Below are 20,994 nucleotides of genomic sequence, written 5' to 3'. Positions count from 1 at the left end.
TGGTGCAAAATTTTATGACAAATGTCTTCAAGGACAGGGGCCTCTGCTGGGGTGTGCTCTCTATCAGCCTCGGACTTGCAGAAAGTATTTCCTCAGTAGTGACAGGGTAGCAAGGAGCAGGAGAAATTTTCTTAAATGAAAGCCTATACAGGTGTGTGTACAAATGTGTGCGTGAGCATGTACACATGCATATAATTATTATCCATCCTTCTCACAACCAAAACCAAAATGCAGATGTCAAAAGAAAAGCTTTAAAAACAGACTCTGAGTAAAGCCACAATAAAGCCTATGCCACATATACACTAAACCTTTATTTCTCTAATCTTTGGCATTGTATGACATAATTGAAAAAGGGTGTAAAAACAAAGTAACTCTACAAGTAAAAAAGGTTTAGTTCAAAAGTTAAGCAACGAGAAGGTGACAAAATTAGAAAAAAATAAATGACTTAAAAGTTACGGTTGGTTGTAATAAGAATTTATCAACGATTTATCTGCTGGTTTAAAGGTAGCAGTAAAAAGCGAATCAGATATGGAATAGTAATGAAATCCTCAATGTAGTTCAAATAGATGTCATTCTAAATGAAAAAATAGCACAGCCTCTTTCTCCTTCTCTGTTATCCCAAGTACAACTGATAAAATTCAACTCAAACTATTGTAAGTTGGACAAACATCCATGAAAAACGCTGATTTGCAGACTCCTGACAGTTTTCTTATCTTTGCTCCTCAATGATTGTGGGTCTGATGTGCATTTCATGACATGACACCTGTGAGAGATTTGTTCTTAGTCTGTGTAACACAAAGTAACCATTGCAATGAAAAGAAAACAGTCATTTGATATTTCCAGCAAATGTCGGATGGGATGGCTCTCCTCTCTGTGGGGGTCAGCAAAGGGGCTAGGAAAGAGGGAAATCAGGCCTGGCTGGCTCTGGGCGTCTCTTACCTGAGCGGTTGTTGGGAGACACACGCACAGGGGAGATGGAGGGTGTGCGGGAGGAGGAGTAGGGCCTTTGCCGATCCCTCTCGATGGTTGAAGATGAGGCTACAAAGTGATATTGTGACCATCCATCCTGCAAAGAGAGCACGCTCTTGTTAAGTGGGGAAGGCAGAGTGACTCTTCACTTCCTGACATGTCCACGTTCCAAACACTTGAATTTTGCAAAACATTTCTGCAGTCTGTCAGAAGAGATTACGCGCCTCTGTGCCATCTTCAAGGTTAATGGTGAAGAGTGTGAATGAGACCCACCTCCGGTCCCTCCAGACAGGCTGACACGGGAGGGTCTGCTGTCAGCGCTTGCTTTCCTTCCCAACTGTGGAGTAAACAGTCTCTTGGCAAACTTGCTATGGCCGGAAGCTTTTATTTAAATGAAAACATGCTAAGGATGTTGAATGGCCCCGAAGCAGTCTATTCTTTGCCTACCTGGTTCCAACTCTATCAGGCCCTCTTTTCAACCACCTTCCAAAGTGTTTACACTTTTGTTCACAGGGCCAGGTGCCAAGGAGCATCCTCCCTTCTGGTTTATTTCTTTTACATAGTTTTGAACTTCCTGCTCTGCCACAGACGCCCAGTCCCCATGGGTGCAGGCCTTCCACATGGGTTCATGCTGAGTGGTCATGCCTTCAGCTGAGCCTTCACGCCTAAACTGTTCCCTGCGTTGGCCCAGAAATCATATTTTTCACTTTAGAGTATATCCAAAATGCATCCTACCAAATTAATCCCCCATTAAGCCTTCCAATATCTAGTTAATACGTATAAGCATATATACTATTTTTCATTATAAAAACCATATAAATACATTATAGATAATTTTATGAATTTAGAAAGCATAAAGAAGAAAATAAAAATAGCTAATAATTCCCCCCACTTTCCCTGAGATGTCCTGGTAGGATGTCATGGTATTTCCTTCCAGTCTTTTTTCTTTTTTTAGGTCAAGTTTATTTCTTTTTCTAATAAATTTTAAAAAATATGTTTTTATTGCTTTTTTTTAGAGAGAGGAAGGGAGAAAGAGATAAAAACATCAATTATACATCGATCAGCTGCCTCCTGCACACCCCCTACCAGGGATCAAGCCCACAACCCAGGCATGTGCCCTGACAGGGAATTGAATCGGGACCTCTCAGTCCATGGGACAACACTCAGTCCACCCAGCCACACTGGCTGGGCATAGGTCAAGTTTATTTCTATCAGAGTATTCTGTCAAATAGCACTGGCAGTATAACAAAAAAAACCAGACACCTGCCCCACCCCCAATTCCTGCTTCACAGGGCTAACCATTTTCAACTCTTTTAGCTTTTTCTTTTTCTAAAAATATTTAAATGTTTAAGGGACTCAATGGGATATAATTTGGGGTTATAAGTAGTGGCTCAGGAAATTGCTTTAGTCCAAAGGTTGGCTTCTTTGGTCATAAGAAATAATATCGCATATGTCATTAAAGGTGAGCAAGCCACTTTACAATAAGAACATCAACTAACATTTGATATGTTCTAAGACCAAAGGAAACAACTTAATATAAATTCAACACAACCCTAGGCTTGGTTTTAGTGGTGATATACCAGTAGATTAACTAAGCATCACTGTCCTATGTAGGTTTTTGGAGATATTTTTTTGCTCAGCAGAAATGCTTAGATTACTACAGGACCATGTGAGTATTTACATCTCTGCTAATGTTAGGAACATGGACATAATAATAAAAACTATATATGAAGGAAGGAAGTCTTATAAGGACACAACCTAAAAGTTGTCAAATCCTTCATAAAACCCAATTCTGAAAATGTTAATGCATGACAGAAACGTGATCTTGCCGGTAACTTGTCTACGGTGATGGAGCTGGCATAGACCAGCGGATGAGCAGTGTGTTAGAGGCACCAAGAATGCCATCCCTGAGTCAGACACCTCTGTACATGGCCAGCGGCGGGGTGCATGTGGGCACAGAAGCTCTGAATAGAGTTGGGAAAAGAGGAGCATAGGAAACAGGGCACAGTGATAACCCGCCCAAGGCTCTTGATTAGAGCAGTTTCCCAAGTCACAGCTTGGGAAGCCCTGGAGGCTCAAGAAGAGGAGCTCTGGCTACTTGTCCACCTCCACCTTCCTCTCATTCACAGAAGCAGAGTGAAAGATGCGAGGCAATGACCGGAACCAAGAACTCCAACATTGCTACATTCCACAATGACTAGATGGGACCTTATAATTTTAATTGTGATGGTACATACTCCCAAATGTCATGGAGAACAGTGTAACACTGGGTGCTAAAGACCAGGGTACAGATCAATCAACACCCACTTTAGTTATGCGGAATAATCAATTACCTTGAGGATAAATGTCCTGCCCTTCCACATCTTTTTATTGCGTGAAATTTTCATCATTCAATTAAAAAATGTCTTGCCTTCTAAAGAAGAAAACATTATTGCTAAGCTAACACTTCTTTTATCCAAATAGCCATGGAATACTTGTTACCTAGACAACTTGCAATCAATTTATTGTTTATTATTTCCCACTGTCATTCAGAAAGGCTTAAAAGCAGTTTATGTGAACACATACAACTTGGGCATGTAGTTTTAAGTTATTATTTTTCTCTTTGATTGCTACTTTTTCTTCATAAAGTTTTAACTGACTGTAGGCCAGAGGCTTTTTCCTGAATTCTGTTTTATTTGGTGCTTAACCATAGTTCCCTTTTCATCAACCCTTTGGCTTCTAGGTGTTAGATAAGACCGCTCAGGGAAGAAAAACAGAATGAAGAATAGCCATAGTAACTAGGGAAGGGCTGTCAATCCTTAACGTTGATGGTGAGGGACTCTTTTAGTGTCTATTGGTCACCTCCAGCAGAACGACCCAGAAGTTGTGCCCTTCAGCTCAAGACTCAGCCAAGCTGTCAAAATGTGATATGATACCTGTGCCTCAAATTGGTTTTTATTGTTAATGTATTAAACTTAAAACTGGTGGTTGTCAAATTGTTCCAAGTATATAGAGATAGAAATCCAAAAGAGAAGACCAGTTCAAAGTCATTGAACTTTAAATTGCCACAAGAAATAATCTGATTTTCTTTATCTTACCCTTTACTGTCCGTCTGCCAGTTTCAGCTTCTATGTTAAAGTTCCTGATGTGTTTCTTTACGACACTGTATTATTCCCCAGAGCTACTATCATCCATCTTGTATGCTCAATGGTCCAGAATGCCTGAGAATCAAGGTAATGTTCTTCACAGCCTCACAGCCATTGGTCTTCATGGTATGTCTACATAGTGATCACTCTATTTAGTTCCTATTTAGATCTTCCCCTCAAGTATTTTGAGGTCACTGCATTTAGAAGAATCTCCATTTTGTATTTTTGACCATCCTGTAATCAGCTCTGAGAAAAGTGTGCTACTGGAGAGACGTCCACTGACAGAGTTCAGATGATGGGACTAAGAAGGTGGCTTTCAGACCAGTCTATGTGACATGTACTCGCCCCATCACTTCTTATTCTGGAAACTGTACAGGATATTCAGTTAAGATCAGCATGTGCACTAGTTAGGTTTGTGTGCAAAGCATGAGCAGTCTGTCAAGGCTCAAGACTGTTCTCCCTGGGTCTCTGTATTGTTGATACAGAGGTGAAATGAAAAGCTTTCAGGAGTCTACTCTTCTCCCAGCATACACTAGTATCATAAGCTCTGTGTCAGTTGCTTTTCTATAAATAAAGGTCAACATGACTCAATCAGCTTGGGTAGTTTTAGAAATGGCAACGCCTGGGCCACAGGCCCTGAGATTCTGTTTAAATTGTTCTGAGTCTGGCCTGGCCACTGGTGCTTTTCAAAGCCCCCCGGTGACGTTAATGAACTGCATGGAGAGAGCCACTGGCGTGGGGTTTCCTTGCACAGGTGGCAGTGACAAATAGGGATACAGAACACATTTTTAAAGTGCTGAATCCTAGGAGGCTCCAAAGTCACCGACTTCATTTGGGGATGTCAGATCAGGCATTCTCAAGGAATAAAAAGAGGTCCCAACCCCAGGGCAGAGAGGTGCCAACACACACAGAGCCCCAACCACACCTGATAACCAGGTATTCACTGGCTATGTGATTCAATTTCACATGTCTACACCTCACATCAGTCAGCTCCACAGCCTGACACAGCACCTTCCCTCTTTATCCAGTGTAACTTGTCCTGCCCAGTTTTGTGTTAGAGAAACAAGAGGCAGGCAATACATGTTCATTAAACCACTAGGGCTAAATGAACTATGTCCCTGAACTTTGGAGGAGCTTTGCACTATACTACTTAGCATGATTTTCTTCCCCTGCTGTGAACCAAATCCTATGACATCGTGGTAGAGAAAGCTGCAATCCTGTCCGGCTCCCCAGCTGTGAGGCAGGGATGTGGCCTTGCTGAACTCTGGAGCCCTGGTCCTAGCATAGACCCTGCATACAGAAGTGCCTAATAAATGCTAGTAGGATCCAGTGATTTCAGATGACTGCATTAATTGTTGTAAAATGAAATGCTGCCCAATGTCATGGGCTTTACAGCTAGCCTCTATGTTCTTGTCCTTTATTGTCCTCTAACAAATGGAGGTTATCAGAGCTTTATGGTTTTTTGTGTTTTTTTTTTTTTTTTTTCATTTTAGCTTAGAGCAATCTCATCAGTATCATCTTCTGCTGTGGGTATATCTGTCTTTCATAACATACTTGCAGCTATGCTGAAGGTAGTGTTAGTTTAGGTAAAATGGTAGCAAAAAAGAAAAAAGAAATAAAAGGCTGCCTGCTGCATTTTAAATGATCATTTCTGTCAGCTGCCCATATTTCAATGTGAGTATATAACATTGCCTCCCCTTAACCAATCTGGTGCACAATTCTGAGCATCACTGTACCTGGCACATCCGGTCCTGGATTGCGGCTGAGTCCCTCCTCAGCTCCCAGAGCACGCTTTGCCCGCCACCCCAGCCCTCTCTGCTGTTTCTTGCCTCCTGCAGTTCAGAAAACTCACGTACCTGTCCACAGCGAACACACCCAGTTCTCCCCAAGCACAAACCCTTAGGAGAGCCAGGAAAAAGAAAGAGGAGCACCGAGAGTGTGTCAATTTCTCATTAGGCTGCTCCAATATCTTTTAGGGTTGGGCACTGGAGCACATCCCCACTTCTGGGATGTGCCCACCAGACAGAAGGGGCTGGCTTCTGAAAGGGTCCCCTGTGGGAATGTTGCTGGACAGGGCACAGTGGTGAGCAGAGCAGGTGAGAGCAATTAGGTGGGAGAGAATGAAAATGTGCCATGTGGGACTGTTCACAGACTTCCTCCTCCCCGAGGGCCCAGAACATCCTGTCACCCCCAGTGAGCACCGGAGTACACCCCTCCCCACCAATGCTGACTCAGAGCAGGGAAGAGGGGGCACTGCCAGCTGGAGGAGGAAGGAAAGGATTAGGGAGAGAAACAGTTCAATCTGGAGAGAAGGTGAAAAGGAAGAGTCAATATCTCAAGGGCTGTTGGGAGGATCTGGTGATTAGGGAGAAAGAAAAGGGGTTAAATACCAAATCCTCATTACTGTGCTTCAGGAGATGAGATGAACAGGAAATGGACTTTCACATTATTTCTGCTGTGACCCCTGACCTCTGGAAGAAAGCCCAGTTTAGAGAACAGTCAACAATGGGATGGCGGGGGCCAGAGTGAGTGAATACCCATAGCTCTGACAGTAAATCCAATAGTGATGCTTCCCTTTACAGATGTTTCCAAAGCATGCTTTGCAAGTGTTATCTTCTAAACTTCGAATTCAGACTTAACAAATCTTTTCTGATGGCAAAGGGGCATTTCTGACTGAGAGAAAAGCTTTAATAAACAATTAGCCTTGAAAATGGAGACGAGTTTATTTCTACTGGGCTTATCGGTTAGAATGCAAAATATGTCCTAACACACTGTTAGTGAGTGTATAGTCATTGGCGCTCCCCCCCTCCCCCCATTTTAAAACAGCACTGGAACTTCTGAATTTGAGACTTATTTGGTCTCCAAACAGGGATGTCTCAGTAGGCATACAGAGAGTATCTGGTTCTGTGGTGACAAACACAAGTTTTTTGCTTTAGTTGTCCTTGAAAGCTCTCAGCCCATAAAGCTTGTCAATTCCAATTTGCTGTGAGTGACTTGAGATATAAAGCAAATGTGGTGAAAATCCTTTGGGCTTTTAGCAACCCACGTTTACCTACTCCTTCAACCTGGAACACGCAGAGCCTGCCATTTGCATTCACTAGCAGGACTTCTTCATCAGGAATCTGTTTTTCAAATGAAAGTCAAGACGGGAATTGTTGCCACCCACTACAGATAGTCCCCGGCCAAGGCGTTACTACTCACTTCTCAGAAATGTGATTGCCTAAAATTGTGCCAGTTTTCCAGTAATTTTTAAGTGGAATAGACCTATTAATGTAATCACATGAAGCAGAGAAAGAAAAGATTGCAAATCAGTTGTAGTTATACATACACCCTCCTTATTTCAATAAAAGGTATTTTACTGTGAATGAAAAAGGAACTCTGTAATAAAGATGACAGGGTCAGTGACCGAAAGTACCCTCACAGGGATACTTGATCGTAACTCCTAAATGGGCATTTCATGGTAGGTAGTCATGCCGCAGGCCTGTAACTTTCCTGGTAAAAGGTCTACCTTTGCCTGAAGCAAGCCCTGTCCATTGTTCTTATGTAACCAGGTTAATACACCTTTGAAATGCCAGAATAATTCTCTTTTTCAGACCCCTCAGAGGCACAACCCTCAAGACGGCACCTGTCTTGTTGGCCCCATACCATTCCTATTTGCCATCAGTGTCAAGGTCAGCTCTCCTGGAATGCAGTCACACATTTCCCTGCCTTGCTTTCTCTGTCTCCTTAATCTACCACCAGTGACTTTCACGCAGTTTCCCCTACATTCGCTCTGATTCCAAATGTTCAAAAAAAATTGCAAGACTGCCATTCTCTGGAGCATTTTCTCAGTCCGTGGAGATCTTGCTTCTGGGCATGTCCTCAGTTGGACTCAAATAAACCCTTATACAATTTTCCATAGTTTTGGATGCTTTTACATTAGCAGTATAGAGGAAAAGGACATAGGATATTCATAGTCTGTGTGGTTGAAGACCAAACCAGATTTTACATATCAGTGAAACCTCAGCGCCTCTTTGCTGTAATGAAACAAGCCTCCATCTATTTTTTTTTAGGCAAACTGTCTGTTAAAGAGTCATTAAAACTAATCCCACCAACAATTCCAAAAGTTATTACAGTTAAATATTTAAACTACATTGCAAGGACCAAAAGGGAGTATTTGCAGTTTGATGCAGAAATAAATACCACCTTACATACCAGTTGCTTTCATTAGTTTGTTTCAGCTTTGGTGTTCTTAATTAAATTCAATTAAATTGGTTTAGATACTTAAAGTTACAGTATATAGAAAGATAAAGGCATTCAGCAGTGCCGTACTTTAAAAGTAAATACCAAGTAGATTCACTTCAGAAATTCAATTTACTGCATTGGCCTAGTTCTAAAGAACCAATATCAACAGGAAGGTTTGACAAGTTGCAAAGAAATTTATATAATTTGGTTGAAGAAAGTATAGCAATGTTAACTATTAGTAGTTAGTTAGTTGCCAACGTAATGTGGAAAACCCACTCAGATAATTGAAATATGACCAAATTAATCCTCTGGTTTTCCGGGAATCACTTTTGAGGTCTTGAAACAAAGATCCGACATAAATGGTCTTTATCAATGGCCTGTGTGTTCCAAGTAGGGCTGCAAAGTTAAATTTGGGGTGAAACAGAGCAAAATCCAGTCTTTAGGCTTGCTGATCCAAATGTGTGGCTTCTAGTCTAAAAGTCATTTCAACATCTGAAAAGCCAGGTATTTTACGTATATACTCAACAGGGGTCAAGAAGTTCAAAGTTCACTCTGAGTCCTAACCTCAAGGTCTCCACATTCCACCCCATTTAAAAATGCTTCAGACCATGGAAATGGAAGCCGAGTTGGTGAATGCACCCTTTGGGAAGCTTAAACTCTGGGGCAGCTACACTGCTGCATTTATTTAATGAGCATTAATAAGTAGCTGGCTCTGTGCCAGACACAGAGGCAAGAACAGGGAAAGAGGTAGGCATGGCTCCTGAGCAGGAGATGGACATTTAAAAATGATCACATCACATCACATCACACAGGAAGAGCTGTGGAGAAAAAGGACAGGTCATTAAGAGAGATCTTTACTAGCATTGGAGAGCTGGAGAGATACAGGGAGGTTTCCCTCAGGAAGCGACAGCTATACTGGGATGAAAGCAGCCAGGCTTGGGGGAGTAGAGGGAAGGCATTCATTCCTGGCTGAAGATTCAATCTGTGCCCAGGCGCTGCAATGTCTCTGAGGCTGGCACAGCCTTGTGTCTGCAAGGAAGAGCAAGGAGGACCTGGGAGGACAGTGCGGCTGCGACAAAGTGGCTGAGGGAGAGCCTACAGGGAGGTCAGCTTGGAGAGATGGATAGGGCTTTATTATGAGAAAACTGGAAGCTACTGAAAAGTTCAAAAACATTTTTTTTCTTTATTGATTTTTTTTTAGAGAGAAGAAGGGAGAGGTAGAGAGATAGAAACATCGATTAGAGAGATAGAAACATTGATGAGAGAGAACATCAGTTGGCTGCCTCCTGCCTGCTCCCCACTAGGGATCGGGCCCACAACCTGGGCATGTGCCCTGACCAGGAATTGAACCTGCTACCTTTTGGCGCATGGGTCGATGCTCAACCACTGAGCCACACCGGCCGGGCTACTGAAGAGTTTTAATTAGGGGACTAACAAGGTTAGATTTGGATTTATAAAAGTGTATTCTGAATGCTTAAAGGAAAATACATTGAAGATGGTAAAGTGGATTCCCAATTGATGTATGTTTCCTTCCTTCCTTCCTTCCTTCCTTCCTTCCTTCCTTCCTTCCTTCCTTCCTTCCTTCCTTCCTTCCTTCCTTCCTTTCGGTACGTGCCCCTAGCAGGAACCGAACCCGGCACTCTCTGGTCCGCAGGCTGACGCTCAACCGCTGAGCCAAATGGGCCAGGGCTATTTCATATTTTTGATGCTACATATTTTACTAGTGATGAATCTGGCATCCAGTGAACAGAGCATGGCTAGGTCTCGGGAGCGCATGGGCACTGTGAGGACCTCAGGCTCCATCCCGGGCACTGCAGGCAGCCTGTCCTGGGCACGGTGCTGGGACAGGGCAAGCAGCAACACGGAGCAGCACCGAGCTGTCTCCACAGTCTGTGCCATCCTCACTTCTCCCCTTGATGTTGCTGGAGCTACAAAAAAAGCATCTGGAAACTTAGTCTTTCCTCTTTTCCCACTGAGCCAGCCTTTCTGTGTAGGACTGAGGGGTCAGAGACTTGGGAGAGTTTTCAAAACTGAAGCCAAACAATAATTACTGCAGAAGCATTTTCAATTCCTGGAAGAACCTTGGGCTCTCTCCAGATAGTGGCTCGTACAGAAAACGGGCAGAGCTATCAGAAGGAGAACCGGTGTCGGTGCGCACCCCGCATGGACGTCGTGGGCTCAAGCATCTCGGTAGCCTTTTCTTACATTTTTCCACTTTGTAATAGAAACTCTGCTTTTCAGCGACACCCATTTCTCAGCCGCCCTTGCAGGGAGATTTGGCCACATCACTAAGATCTGGAAATATTTCTAAACGCATGTTCCTAAAAAGAGAAAGTATGTCCTCCCCTGCTGCTTTCCCTTCCAAAATGCCTGGAATGTGGACAGACTGAGGGCTAGTGTGCAGAATGCGGACAAGGGCAGCGCTCGAGAGGCGGGAGCACTGAGTGGGAAGGAGCCAGAACCCTGTTCTGGGAGCCATGATATCAGACTGGGACCACTAGACTCCGACTCTTATGAGAGGGTGTGTCAGCTGAATCATGGCTGCTCGAAGATGTCCAAGTCCTAATCCCCAGGACCTGTGACTAAGTTACATTCATGGAAGAGGACTTTGCAGATGTGATTAAATTAGATATCTTGAAAGGGGAAGATTACTGTGAATTATCTGAGTGGGTCCAATATAATCACTCGAGTTCTTATAGGAGGGATGCAGGAGGGTCCCAGGGAAGGTGATGTGACCGTGCAAGGAGAGAAAGAGATTCAAAGATGCTAGGCTGCTGGCTTAGAGGATGGAGAGAGCGGCCATGGCCAAGAGAGTGGCAGCTCCCAGAAGCTGGAACAGGTAAGGGAATGGATTCTCTGGGGAGCTTCCAGTGGGGGTGCGTCCATGCCAACACTTTTTAGCCCGGTGAAACCCATTTTGAACTTCTGATTTGTAGAACTGTAAGATCATAAATTTGTGCGTGTGTGTTTTTAACCTCACCTGAGGACATTTTTCCATTTTTGTTCAGATAGACTGGGAGGGAGGGAGAGAGAGAAACATTGACGTGAAAGGGACACGAGTGGCTGCCACCCGCACAACCCAACCGGGGCCGGGAGAAAACTGCAACCAAGGTACGTGCCCTTAGCGGAAACCGAACCTGGGTCTCTCTGGACCATGGGCCGACGCCCTAACCACTGAGCAAACTGGCCAGGGTGAATTTATGTTTTTAAGCCACTAAGTTTATCATAATTTATTCATGCAGCAATAAGAAACTAATACAGAAGACAATGCATTTCTAACTTTTTAAAAGCCATGTTTATTTGGGTTTACTAGATATAATTGATTAGAACTAGGGACAACTAGTAGATGATGAAATACCTGTGATAAGGTATTGAGACAGAGTATTCATATGATTTCCCCCCTATTGTCTCCATTCTGGCTAAGGAATAAGGCAGAGAATAATAGGTGCCCCACTGTTCACAATGCCAAGTAAAGCACTAAATCATTCCTTCACAGTTGTGAAGGAGGAAGACAAAGTAGAGTTCTGGAGTATTAGTACATGGCCCAGCTCCAGAGTCTACAGATCAGGCTGAAAATTATGTAGAGGGTAGAAGGGGCTGTGGTGAGAGCTTCCTTGACGTGGGGGCTGGGCATTCCCCAAACTCCAGCTCCTGAAGCTCAGGAAGTGACCCTGGGCTCAGCCTGACCATGGGCTCTCTAGAGTTTGGGGGGGGTGTCTTCAGTGACATTAGCAGTAGAATTCATAGACCTAGTGCCAGGGATAGACTGACCATGGAGCTTAGAAAGCTTAAGTTTTAGGTCTGTCCACCACATGAGCCCCTGTACCGAATTTTATATTCCTAAAGTGTACTTTTCTTGAACAGGACTTTCCATGTGACCTAAGCTGCAGGGGCACAGTATCTGTATCCACTCTGGTCTATGTGCAACGGAGGAGCAGAAGCCTGAGGCTGATGGAGAGTTCATGCCAGTGAGCTGGCGAAAGCCAGGTCCAGGCCAGGGGTCCTTGGTTAGGGGCTGGTACCGCTGAGCAAACACAGCCAGAGGCACAGTGGACCAATGTCAGGCTCCAGCCACACAGGCCAGGCTCTGCACTCCTCTCCCTGCCTGTCCCTTCCCTGCCAGAGCCTGGTGTGTGGGGGCATGGGGACACGAGAAGGCGCAGCTTATGAGAGTGGGGAGAGATGGAGATGAAAGAGAAGAGACTGACCAGGCTCTTTGTGCCCAAGCAGAGGAACTCTCATAGACGCAGCATCATCCCATCTACTGGGACCCATGACAAAGGAGGGCGAAGTGTGAGGTAAGTGACAAGAATGAAGGTAAAGTGACATTAAACCAAGTGCGTTTCCTCATTCATGCTCCAATCCTTTCCTCCTGCCTTTCGTTTCTGTGTTTTTGTAGGTTTTGATGTAAAACGTTGTGGTAAAGCTTTGTGGAACAGTGGGGCACAGAGGAAAGGTTCCGTTTGGGCCCCGCTCGGTAGGACTCCCCTGACGTGGGGACTCATTGCCGGCTGCTATAACTTAGTCACTTCTTGTTCAGCAGCTGCCATGTGCATTGATTTCCACTTTTGCGCAATTGATTTTTGCTTCTGTTCCCATTTGCGCCTGTTTTTGGACAGATATCATATGATGAGTGTCTGAGAACTGTCTCAGAGGGGTCGGGGAACCTCGTGAAGGAAGACCTTATTTGTCAATACAAACATTAATGAGCAAATGCCTGGAATTGTGGAGGAAACAGTATCATAGCTGAGTTAACCTCCACCTTTGCCTTTTCTTCCCCAACTTGACATTAACTGGTTTAGAAAAGAAACAACTTGAGAAGCTGAAATTGTAATTCTTGAGGACACTAGACTTGGGATTGTTTTAGCATCTGGCCCAAAGTCCTTACATCCTTCCACTCATTTCTTTGTGAAGAATTTTCTGGCACAGTAGAAAAGTTAATAAATCCCGATAAGCAATTTCCTCGGTAAAATGATGGTTCTACATTCAGTAGCTTCATTTATTTCTATAGAGGATACACTGCTTTTCTAGCATCATCTTAGATACTGCAAAGGAAAAATCTATTAATTCATCAATGGTAACATTGATAAAGTGCGTATTACTGTAAGACTTTAAGATCAAAATTTAAAATTTTGATTGTGTTGTGCTTATTTTCCTTGACGATATTTCAAAATACCTTTTCAGCTCACGTTGGAATCCCATATTGACTATTAAATGTCCAGCAGACGAGGCTGATGAAGGACTTCGGTTTGCAGAAAGCAGGGCTACGGGCTCATCACTGGCCACTGGCCAGTATCCTGAAAGCAGTGAAGGATGATGTGAGGGCTGTGTCCACTCTCTCATCTACTACAGCTGGGACATTCGAGAAAGTCTGCAGGCATCCCTCACCTATCCATAATTACTTATTGATTTCTCATTTTGTGAGTGCAGTGGTGGCCAGAGCCAATGCAATGAATAGACAGCAGGAAGAAGAGGGAGCCCGTGTGGGACGGGCCGTGAAGGGCATGGCTCCTCTCTTACCCTAGCTCATGAAGCACTGGTGGAATGGTACATGCCACCCGAGGGTCTATTTTCCAACAACAAAAGGAAGGGCATTTAGGAAGATTAGTTTTATGTTTTGTTTCTCTCATTGAAAGGGCAATAGCGAATGCAATATCTCCATCTAGAGAAACACGACCTTATTTGGTTTCAAGCACAGGTACTTTGGCATCCTTTAAGACACCAGCTCATTGTTGCAAGATACTGATATTTCGCGTAGCGGGTGGGAGGGTAGGTGCGCTATGGAAACACAGCTGCTGAAACACTGGGCCATGAACATTGGTGCGGGAGACTAGGCCTGGGTCCTAACCTTGCTGACTGTCAACAAGCGTTTGACTCTGACATTTGATCCGTCTTTAATTTGATCCCTGCATTATGAACTAAGGATTTTAATTACTCATAGAGAGGAGTAGATGTTGTTCTCTCTGAAGCCCTTTGAAATACTTAGAGTGAAATAATGAGCCTCAGTACCATAAACCAAACACTGGGAAAATTGTTTCCTCCTACTTGACAAATTGCTCTGTCCATTTCCATGGTAACTTCTCAGGGTCTGTCTTAAGGGCCTGGCATGTTTTCTTGGCAAGCAGCCCATGGAAAGGCAAGGAAATGGAAGGACAGATGTGGCACCCCCTCCCATGGCCTTCTTTTGGTGCCCAGTGCTCAGAGGAATTTTCATCATGATGCCATGAGGCTTCCTGCTACCTCTTCCCCTCCATCTTTGGACATGCCTGTGCTTCCAAGGATGGAGCAGGTTCAGCGTACCTGGAGCTCTGTGATTTCTCACAGGTCAATTACCCTGAGAACTGCTATCGATCAGCTGCTGTGATCCCATGGCATCACGGAGTAGGCTGGGATGGCTCCAGGTTGCTATTGTGGCTTTTCTAGGAAGCCTCCAAAGTAGCCTGGAGTGTTCAAGGGGCTCTGCTGGGCAGGGGGGAGTTGGGGAACAATGAGGAGCTGCTGTGCTGAGCTGGTGTGTTCACTCCAGGAATCTAGAACTGAGTCCCACACAAAGCCAATGTCATGGGGGCTGCCAGGGCATCTCCTGCTGTCGACCTAACCGAGTGGTCAAGCACAAGCAGGCGGGCATTAATCACCAGCCTGAAAAACATTCAGGCATGCTGGTTGTAATCCTTTAATAAAAAGTTATTTTGCCCCCACTTGAGAGCAAACATGAAGATCTGGTTTGCATTACTGATGATTAAACGAAAGATTTTGATCCAAAGCCTAAAACCTATGTGTTAAACCTTTTTTGATTCTGAGTGCGATGGATAAACAAGCTAACATTTTAACTGACCGCTATGTAAATAACACTTGAAAGCAAAATGGGCCACATGAATTTTAAAACCAAGATCTGTTACTGAGTTTGTGTTCAGGAAGCTTCACTGAATTGGTCTCGGACCTAATGCGTCGTGAAGACCAATAAGACAGTGGTCTGTCCTGGCTAGGAACTGGGTCAACTTCAGTTTTCCTTGTCATTAAGCTGAGGATACATCGGAAGCTCTCACAGACACTGGTGGCCAGAAGGGGAATTTAGAACTTTGGGCAACAGAGAAATCAAAACAGTTCAAGGAAATTGAGAACTGCAATTTTTTTAAAAAAGTTAACTCATCGACTTTATTTTTGGGAAACATATAGAGATAATTTATTTTACTTATTTCTTTACTTCATTCCTGTTTTCTGGCTCAGAGTAATGCCGGCCTCTTTCAAGCAGCATGTGTATTTTATGACTACGTTTATGGCATCCTTTAATTCAGAATTCCGCTCACCAGGAGTTGACATTAATTGTACTTGAGTTGGAGGCAAGCTGCACTGCAGTTCCTATGACGAAATGACTTTTAATGTAAGTTCCTAATGGAAATCCTCCCACAATTAGTATTTGAACCAAAAAAGAAAGTGGTTTTCTATAATAGTATAAATAAATCTTATCTAGATATTAAATAGTACAGCACCTAGTGCTGCGATGCTTTTAGCAGTAGGCGCAAGCTATTTGTAAAGCTTAAAAGTCACTCTTTGAAAGTTTGAATTACAATTTTTTATTCATTCAAATTAATTTGCCCTATAATTATTTCAGATTAGTAAGAAATGACCTTAATTCAGACTTGGGGAAGAGGTAAGAGAGATGTGTTTCAGGAAAGTTAATATAAAAAATATGGGGAAGCCCTGGCCGGTTTGGCTCAGTGGTTAGAGTGTTGGCCCGCGGACCCCAGAGGCCCAGGTTTGGTTCTGCTAAGGGCACAGTTTACCTCGGTTGCAGTTTGTCCCTGGCCCCGGTTGGGTCGTGTGGGTGGCAACCATTCGATGTGTCTCTCTCACATAGATGTTTCTCTCTCTCTCTCTTCTTCCTTCTCTCCCTCCTGCTCTATCTGAAGATAAATGCAAAATGTCCTTGAGTGATTAAAAAAAAATGTGGGGAAAATGAGGAAGATGTAGATGGCAAGGAGGGTAGAGGATGGAATACAGACGTGTGAAAAGGTAAAGGGAAGGGGGGGAAGGGTGAACTGGGAACACAGGAGTTAGGTACACCTGGTGGCCAAGGGAACACAGGAATTAGGTACACCTGGTGGCCAAGGGAACACAGGAGTTAGGCACACCTGGTGGCCAAGGGAACACAGGAATTAGGTACACCTGGTGGCCAAGGGAACACAGGAGTTAGGTACACCTGGTGGCCAGGAACACACAGGAGTTAGGTACACCTGGTGGCCAAGGGAACACAGGAATTAGGTACACCTGGTGGCCAGGAAAACACAGGGGTTAGGGCCAAGGGTGGTGGAGAGCAGGCACGAGGTAGGGAGCTAGGCTGAGGCTGTTCCCAAAAGGTCTCACGTGCTAACATGTGCTAAAATATTTGGACTCTGTCCTGAGGGCAATGGGAGCCACTAATTTAATCACACTTTCTTTTTAGAAAGTTCACTCCTACTGCCCTCTGGAGGAGAATGCACTGGACAGAAGGAGTCATTAGGGTGGGGAGCCCAGTGAGGTGTCTGTGGCAATGACCCAGCAGAGGAAGTCAGCTATCCATGGTCATGACTGTGGAAAGGAGTGAATGGGGGCAGACGTCTGGGGTTTTCTCGTGGGTTGGGCGCAAACATGTGAAGAAGAAAGAGCCAGAATGGTTCCTGGGCAGTGGTATGGGTGCTGGGTGGAGAGCTATGCTAGTCACTGGTCAGAGGATGCAGAAAGAGGGAAGGGATACAGGAGAAGGAGGTCTGTTTGGGATCTGATTTGTTAGAGGTGCCGGGGCCTCTCAGTAGGTTATCTGGCAGGTGGTTAGATATATGGAGAGGACTGAAGCTCGAGGAACAGATTCAGGAGACCACTACATGGAGATGGTAACTGAACCCAGGGAAGCGTTACGGACGTGCAGGAAGAGGGCGTCCATTAGGTGAAAAAGACCTAACCACAGAACCCTGAGGACATCACATTTAAGGAATGAACAAGAAGAGGAGCCCCTAAAGGGTGGAGAAGCAGCAACCAGAGAGCCTGAGGAGACTCAGGGATGGTGATGTCACGCGGCCACGAGAAGATGATTTTTGTGGAAAGTGCTATTTTACCACAACCTTTTCAAACTAGAAATGGATAGGATCAGGGCACGGCCTTCTCTTGGGGAAACATGGCATGCTATTCACTGAGCCAGGACTCAAGCTCACGTTTTCCTGTCCCAACCCCAGGCTTCTCCATGGTCCTTGAGCCCACAGTAGTCTTCAGCATACTTGACCTGCCACATTGTCCACAAATTCAGCACTAAAATGGAATAAAATCACCCCAACCACTTCTAAAACCATGGTAGTGCTCATTGTCGTTAATGGCCTTCTTACAAACCTAATTTGTTTTACTGACACCCACTGTGCAGGATTCTTCCTTTTGGGACTGTTTACAATGCAAATGCCCTTGGCAGGCATGCTGCTGTGAAGGACTGTGGGAGGGGACACTGGATGGGGCATCTAGGGGCTGGGAGGAAAGAGGCAGAGAAACCAAGATGCAAGGGAGCTGTGAAAACGTGGGTCACAATGAATGATGTTAATGACGGTGACAATGACAGAATGAAATCCTTGGATCCGCACGTCCAGCTGCCTGTGGACAGGATGGCAAGGAGCGCCTGTCAGCCAAACAGCAGGAAAAGCTGGTGTAGAATTCGCAGCGTCATCTCAGCGGTATATGCCTCTCCGGCTCACAGAGCTCTCTGGTGCTCACAGGACAGTCAGCTTCCCGGGGGAGGGGCTGTTATGCTTCATGGAGAAACCCAAGGCACTGGGACAGGACTGAGGGGAGATGCCGCCGTCTCCATGAAAGGATGTGAAGGTTCTCTGACGCAAGGGTCAGGAAAGTTCCAGACTCTGGGACACAAACCTCTAGGGTCCTGAGGTCATGTCCAGCCACCTGGAGAGAACATTCTGCCAGGTATGAGAAGTGCCATAGACCATTTTAAGAGAGTACTTAGTCTTCTGGAGATGGTCAGGAAGGGCTGCTCACCAGGCGTGGATAACTGGAGAGAGAACAAGCCCAGCACACCTCTGCGTGCTGACCGAGAGGCTGGTGAATCAAAGGTCTCCTCCCTGCCCCCCAGCAGGAGCAGGTCACAGGGCTGCCCAAAGTCAGGTCTACACTGATGGCAAGGAGGCTCAAGAAAACCTGCCCGATGTAACACTGCTGGTAGGTGGCAGGCGGTGCCTTTAACCTCTGGCCATTGGATCTAAGTGCTGTGATCTCTTTGTGTTTTGCCAAATGGTATAATGAGCCTCTCAGGCACTAGTTTGCTCCCTAGGTTTGTTAGTAGATGGGAGCTCAGCACCAGGAAAGCATACTCTCACTCTCTTTCTTCTGTTTCAAGTAAACTTGGAGGAACAGATTTATTTTGGGGTGCTACACTGCAGAAAGGATGCTGAAGAACTTGCATGCGTGTGGGGGAAAAGTGATAGCAGTGGTGAAGTCATGGAAATGCTGGCATATTAGAACTGAGCATGTCTGGCCTGGGAAGGGTTGACCTCGTGGGCACAGGATGGCCAGCATCAAAAGGGAAGGCTGTCAGAGGAAAGAGAAATTTGACTTTTGCAGAATGGCGCTGGAGGGAAGAATTTGCAGATAAAGATTTTTGCTTAACGCAAGTAAGAAGTGGTGAATAACCACAGCCATACTAAAATGGAATAATATGCCTCATTAGGTAGTAACTGCAATTGGTAGTAAAGGTATTTGAACAAAATGAAATGACTCTTGGAACTGATACTGCCTTTCTTCCTCGGGTAAAATAACCACCCTCCTCCTGCCACAAAGGTCTAGCTGCTCACTTTGCCCACCCTCCCCCGCAGCAGGATGTTGTGTTATGACGGAGTTCTTGGTCCTGGAATGTAAGCAGGAGACAACTTTTTGACAACTTTTGTATCACTTTCTTTCTTTCTTTTTTTTTCTCAACTTTATTATTATTATTATTTTATTTCATTAATTTTTTTATTTTTGTTACAGATGTTTCTCCTTTTCCCCCCACTGATTCCCCCCTCCCCCTCTCTCCCCACCCTGTTCCCAGCTTTGGTGTCCATGTCCATTGTTCATGCATACATGCATATAAGTTCTGTGGTTTATCTCTCCCACCAACCTCTCTTCTGGGGGTTGTCAGTCCGTACCCCACTTCCACGTCTCTGGGACTACCGCATTCCTCAGACTGTTATGTTCATTATATTCCACAGATAAGTGATGTATCACTTTCTTTTCCCCCCTCCTTTCCTAAGGGCTGGGATGAGACGGGGAAGGGCTAGGGAGCTTTGCCCACACAGGCAAAAACAGCACCCCGGTGCCAGCAAAACAACAGGATGAATTTCAGGCTCACACACTGGTCCTGGGCCAGCTGCCTAACCAGGTACCATGAGAGGGAGACACCTGTGTAGCTTGAGTTTCTGTATTTCTGTTGTGCCTAAACCAATATCATTATTTCTTAGAGATATACATATTATTAAGGTATTATATATAAGAATTTGTAAGCAATGATTTTTATAATTTTATAATTTTATGTCCATCCCCCCAGGTTTATCTGCTTTCTTCCAAAACCAGTTGTCCCAACAGTCCCCAATATAGTCAAACATAAGCACTCCATTATGTCAGTGACCTCATTTTTCCTAAAAGCATTCACCAACGTTCAAAAAAGCCTAGAACTTTTGATCTCTTGATGCTCTTTTATCCACATATCAAGTCTGTTCCTAAGGCTCATCTTCTTTTCGGTTAGAAAACATCTTCTGCAATGATGAGGATGATAAAGAAATTTTGAAGTTCTGTATGTAGTTATCTAAATGTAAGGATTAGTTTATTTATTTATTTTTAATGTGATGCATTATTTAGACTGTATGTGATGATAGTATTCTTCTGCACTTGTTTTCCCTTCTGGGAAGAGCCAGAAGTCCAGGCCTCACTGAAGCTGAAGGTCTGGATAGTGCAAATATGTTTTGGCTCAAAGGAATCAAACATAATTTTGTGTTGGTAACACACCCAGTCAGAAGACTATTTTAATGTATTAAATGTATCTCTACATAAAATAAAGGAGTTGAGCTAATAACATGAGATGCCGGCCTCCTTGCCTTGGTTCTAGAAAGAAATGTCAGTGACAGGTGGGCCTTTAATCCTGTCCCATAGACTTGTTTTCATATCAAATTTCATCTCATTATTCCTGTTTTCCCTCTTATCCATAATGCCCTTATCTCTTTTCTCCTATTTTACACAATCTCTGAGTTTTTCAAGATTTTGCTCTATGATTTTTCTACCCTTAATTCATCCCTTAAAATCTGTGGTATATAATTCCAAACCAAATAAAGTTCCAATAATTGTTCCAGACTTCATTTTTACCCACAGGAGCCTGTCTTTTCTAAGCCTATATTAGAGGTTTAATTAAATAGATCTGAAGCACGGATAATTAAAAGATACGGATCATTTTTTTTTCAATGACACAAAAATTGTCAATGAAGGACGAAATAGAAATCTATTCCCCCACTGATTAGAAACAATTCACGAGGATGAACGAATTTGGTTTTCTCACAAACGGACGTTTCAAAAAGAAATGCTTTTGTGAATTTTGAGCTTTGCTATTAGCAGCACTTAGGATATTAAGATAAAGGTCTTCATTTTATTTCACAACTGTGTAATTTGAAAATTATTA

At 44.2% G+C, this 20,994-nt stretch overlaps 1 protein-coding gene across 5 annotated transcripts in view; it reads right to left on the bottom strand.

The window, feature by feature from the left end:
- Positions 1 to 20,994, bottom strand: part of CTNND2 (catenin delta 2) — an 858,429-nt gene that overhangs the window by 16,241 nt on the left and 821,194 nt on the right. For all 5 annotated transcript variants that reach the window (XM_036280167.1, XM_036280169.1, XM_036280166.1 and 2 more), the window contains one exon: positions 940 to 1,066. In XM_036280167.1, the coding sequence (XP_036136060.1) occupies positions 940 to 1,066 (127 nt within the window). The remainder of the gene's footprint in view (positions 1 to 939; positions 1,067 to 20,994) is intronic.

This window comes from Molossus molossus, unplaced genomic scaffold (assembly GCF_014108415.1).
Source record: "Molossus molossus isolate mMolMol1 unplaced genomic scaffold, mMolMol1.p scaffold_m16_p_3, whole genome shotgun sequence".
NCBI lineage: Eukaryota > Metazoa > Chordata > Mammalia > Chiroptera > Molossidae > Molossus > Molossus molossus.
This window is presented reverse-complemented; position numbering and strand designations above follow the sequence as displayed.